The sequence below is a fragment of the Dipteris shenzhenensis genome, chromosome 29 (genome assembly GCF_047967505.1).
Source record: "Dipteris shenzhenensis isolate YYH24624 ecotype China chromosome 29, Dip_SZ_1.0, whole genome shotgun sequence".
Taxonomy (NCBI): Eukaryota; Viridiplantae; Streptophyta; class Polypodiopsida; order Gleicheniales; family Dipteridaceae; genus Dipteris; species Dipteris shenzhenensis.
This window is the reverse complement of record NC_141624.1, coordinates 27,587,926-27,592,389: the sequence shown is the minus strand read 5'-3', so window position 1 is coordinate 27,592,389 and position 4,464 is coordinate 27,587,926. Positions and strand designations below refer to the sequence as shown.

General features: G+C 44.0%; 1 protein-coding gene across 1 annotated transcript; it reads left to right on the top strand.

The window, feature by feature from the left end:
• The first annotated feature begins 805 nt into the window (after positions 1-805).
• On the top strand, positions 806-2,097 carry LOC147882659 (uncharacterized). The gene is made up of 3 exons (XM_087401134.1): positions 806-1,011; positions 1,202-1,377; positions 1,464-2,097. The coding sequence occupies exons 1-3, from the start codon at positions 917-919 to the stop codon at positions 1,580-1,582; spliced, it is 390 nt and encodes a 129-aa protein (XP_087257260.1). The 5' UTR covers positions 806-916; the 3' UTR covers positions 1,583-2,097.
• Positions 2,098-4,464: the final 2,367 nt, after the last annotated feature.

The following is a 4,464-nucleotide window of genomic DNA, read 5'->3' as shown; positions in this document are numbered from 1 at the left end:
CCTTAATTTCTTTGAAATGAAGGTGGTGTTGTTTCCAAGTTAGTTCCTAACATTAAAAAATAAGTAAATAATATATTTTCCTAAAAATATCCAAAAGTTTTCTTCCCCTTTTAACAAAGGTTCTTCTGAGATACCTCCTCCTCCTGTCAACAGTTGGGGTTGGCCGAATGGTGATCCCATCTGTCCAATTATATGTCTTGAAAATGGAAAAAAATGCCACGTGCGTTAATCAGCCCCATTTTCAAAATTCATGTGAAAATGTCAAAAATGAACAGCTAATCAATGACCCTTGCATCGGTGGCTATGATTGGCACTTGAGTGGCGGTGTGCGGCATAACAAATCATGGCCGTTGGATATCTTCATGATTATTCGATGCACGTGAGATGTCTCCTTGCCAACTGTTAGATTATGTGACGGCTCACACAAAAATCCAGATTCAGCCACTCGAAAGCCACCAGCAATGCATCACCGAATGCACTATGAGTCTACGGCCAGAATCGGGTGCTGTGAACAGGTTTCCTTTCAATAACATGTAAATAATAATAATAATTAAATAATAGATTTTAAAAGAAAACTAGAATCAGGAAGGCAGCACTAAACAGTGTTAGGTTGGGTGGGCATAATCTCGTTCCAAGCCACTCTCCTGCCTGCCTAACGAAAAAGGAGGGAGAGAAACTAGACCCCGGAAAGGAGGGAAAGAAAGTAGACCTAGCAACATCAAATATAGGATTCGCTCATGTGGGTTTGGAATTGCTTTCCGAATAATTTTTTTCCCCCTTCTAAGGTCTAACAAAGGTCTCGGAAATACATCTTCGCCTTCGTCCTCGTGTTTCCGCGATCTGCGACCATCGCCCTTGCATATTTTCATGACTATCATTGGCGTTGTGTGTGCTCGGCGACGTACTTCAGCCTTCCATGGCCGCTCTTCACTTCCTCCCCTTCCCTCACATCATCACCATCGCCCCTACACCACCTCCTCGCTCGTCACATCCCTCGCGCAATCCCCACTTGTCTGTTCCTCTTCTCTTGCACTCTTTTTCCCCGCACTTTACCCCTTCTGATTGCAACTACGATTAGAATTTGCGCTCCTCTTGCCGAACTCACCAATTCATTTTTCGTCTCGTCGTATGCTTGCCCAGAAGTAGAACATAAGCACACCAGCAACTCATTCATTTCTAATCTGTGTACCGCCTGTTTCAGGATTGCCCACAAGTCGAACGAAGCAGCGTACCTTCTGGAAGCGTTCCTGGGGAATTGCAGCGGAGCTCTACAACACGTCCCGGGTGTCCAGAAAGCGAGATTGGGTATGGACTCGTTCGGGCAGCACGAAGCCGACTTGACGAGAGACTTCGAGCTCCCGTTCAAGTCAGTCGCAGGTGATTGAATCTTCCACCAAGCATGCCTATTTGCGTTCTTCCCGGTACGTGTTCCGGTAGATTCTCACCCCCGTGTTCTTCTTTAGGCGAACTGGTTGTCCACCTTCAGAGCGGCACGCAAGAAGTGCCTCGAATGATGCTGAAGTCATGGAAAGCAACATGCAAGGAACGCTTACAGCGTGGTCTGCAAAAACTCGTGATCTAAATTCAAGATCACATTTGGAGAGGAAGCAGCAGAGAAATGGCGACAAGGAAGGCGACTGCCCAGTCTGTCTGGAGACTTTTATGGCAGGCGAGGATGTGATCGCACTACCGTGTGAGCACGGGTTCCACAGACACTGCTTGATCCCTTGGCTGGAGAGTCATTGCCAGTGTCCGTGTTGTAGGGCAAACGTAGCTCTTTCTCTCGCGAAATAGTTCACACGGAAGGTTTAAATGGGATCACGAGTGTCGGACCCATGAAAGCCACAGGCTTGCTGTTCTCAAAATTAGCCGTGCTCAATCTACTTGAAATCGAAGACCCTCGCAACCTTTGGGAGAAATCCTTCGACTTTGAACTTGCATATCAAAGCTCTTCACTGTATATGTAGATCTATAATGTTGAGTCCTTTGTTGGTGAGGAGACAAGATACACGACAGAGGTAGAAATTGAAGGGAATATTACTGAGGTGCGAGTAGTGAAAGACTCCAACTTGGATACGAACTTATACACAAATGCAAAGTCACCATATAATACGAACTTATATACGAAATTAAAAGAGTGAAAGACTGCAACTTGGATACGAACTTATACACAAATGCAAAGTCACCATATAATACGAACTTATATACGAACTTAAAAGAGTGAAAGAGTGGGGATACTAAGCGTCATCGTATGTACATGTTTGTGGGACAAAATCAAGGCTATATCCACCTATCCTCATCTAAGTAAAAAGTTAAACCTATTGGAGGGTGTCGCTTTCCACACTTTGTACAAACAACAATCCCATATGGAGGCACTATCATGTGGAGCCCACCGCTTCCTGAATCCTCAGAGCTTCAGCCATTAGGGAAATGTTTATCGAACAAGGTAGTGTGAAGTCCTTCAAGGTTATCTGATGAAGCGCCTTACCAATTGAATCAATCCAACCTTGTAGATCAAGTGAAGACACTAGTTTATTACTAGTTGGCCATGAAGGCTTGAGCCTCAGGAACGTAGCATGCAAGAATGCCTTGTTCAAACGCGTCGATCCCACAAGCTGGACCACTGATAAAGTCCGCGGTTATTCAAGTTTTTGGCAAGATGTGGGCTGATCTGTGTGGGAGAAATAGAATTGGCAAATAGCTACTTGTTAATCCATATATTCATTACTAAAGAGCCATCTCCCTCAAAGTGTTGAGCGCCTTACCAAACACACCCAGTAAAAAGCTTCTTCCAAATTGCGACCAATTTTGTGAGGATCTCAACGTGTGCAATCTTAATGGTGAAATCAGACAACAATAGCTCTTTCTAGCTCACACTACCCTGTGAAAGCCCAACATGCCCTACTACTCAATCCAATACTGTGCAATTATGGCCCACAACTATTGAGATTGAAGCTTAAGCTCCCACTTAATATACAGCCGATCACACTTACATTTGAAAAGATCTACCCCTAGTCCACTAGCAGCATAGGTTAAGGAATATGCTTTAGAATAGTTAGCTGACCAAGCAATGAAGCTTTTTTCATGACACTTGTAGAATTTAGCATGAACTTCAGATAATGTCCAATCTAGCCTTTGCGATAAAGTATTATGTCTAGACATGTCATGCAGCTCTATGTGCATGGGGGTCTTATTGATGGTTGAGAGCTAAGATAGATAAAACTAACATATATAGAGGAAACCTCTAGATTGTACATTAAAGTTGAGTTTTCTTTTTTGTAAGTACTAAAGCCATCCATTTTGTTATGTGTCTCGATCTACAATACTCTTGTGCCAAATCATCTCATAACCACAAACAATCCCAATGTCATTCAGCCATGGCACCATGGTTTGTCATGTGGGAAGTGTTGCTTGAAGCAATATTGAATAGCGACAATACAGTTCAAATCCCATTACTCCATTGTTACGTCAACCATAATTTCGGAACCATGTGTTGTGATTGTGGTTAGGCGGGAAACCAGGGAGCTTATTAACGGTGCTTGCATACTATGAAGATAGAAGCAGAAGCTTGAGTGCTGCCCGAAATCACCAGCAGAGTAATCAATTGCACCATCACAGTTGGCTGTTGGGAGTTAGAGACTAGAATGCCTTGCCTTCATTGTTCAAAGACTCAAACTCAAGCCTCCAATATCTATGTCTGACGATTAACGGGCTGCTACAAATTGACCATGGCAGTTGGTAGTAGGACATTAATTTGAGGCATCATATCTTGCATAGCACGAGCATGTAGGAGTTGTGTGGGACCACAACCCACGGGTGTCACTCTTGGATGTCTTATTGTTACGTTACAATTCCCCAGACAAAACCTGATGGTCAAATGGTGGGTGTTTGAGTTGGGTTGATGTGAAGAGACTTAAGGAGACCAGCCATAAAACATCGAGACAAAAGTGTACAAATAGCCCCTTTGTCGTTGGCATCTTGTTTTGGTTGATTGTCGGACTCTTCTACACTTCTTTGTTTGAAGGCAATTTCGTCGCCTCCTTTACACGGCAGGAAGCGATCGGAGGACTTATCTGGACAATAGAAAAAGAGTCTCTCCTCATGGAAGATTTTGCAGCAGCAGGTTGAGCGAGCAAGTGCGTGCGGGCAGAGGAGAGAGAGAGAGAGAGAGAGAGAGAGAGAGAGAGAGAGAGAGAGAGAAGGGGGGGTTGCATGGAGAGATGCAAGAGAGGAGAGACAGCAGGAGAGAGATGATGTGTTCTCTCACTCTATGTCTCTCCCGCAGTGCACACAACGATAATTGATTAGCATGGCATAGAAACTGTGAGACAAAGCATATGTGAAAGAAGCCGTAAGGGAAAATCACGATCATATCGTAGAGAGCAGATTTCTGTCATCGTGCAACTTATGCACAGAGAAAATTCATTCAGCAGCCATGGCATTCAAAGGATTCTTTACCTTTGA

Bases quoted from the DNA above. Each gene is read 5' to 3' on its own strand.
- LOC147882659 (XM_087401134.1), top strand. From the start codon at position 917: ATGGCCGCTCTTCACTTCCTCCCCTTCCCTCACATCATCACCATCGCC. The intron at 1,012-1,201 runs GTCTGTTCCTCT...CGCCTGTTTCAG, and splicing joins CCCTCGCGCAATCCCCACTT to GATTGCCCACAAGTCGAACG. The intron at 1,378-1,463 runs GTGATTGAATCT...GTTCTTCTTTAG, and splicing joins CCCGTTCAAGTCAGTCGCAG to GCGAACTGGTTGTCCACCTT.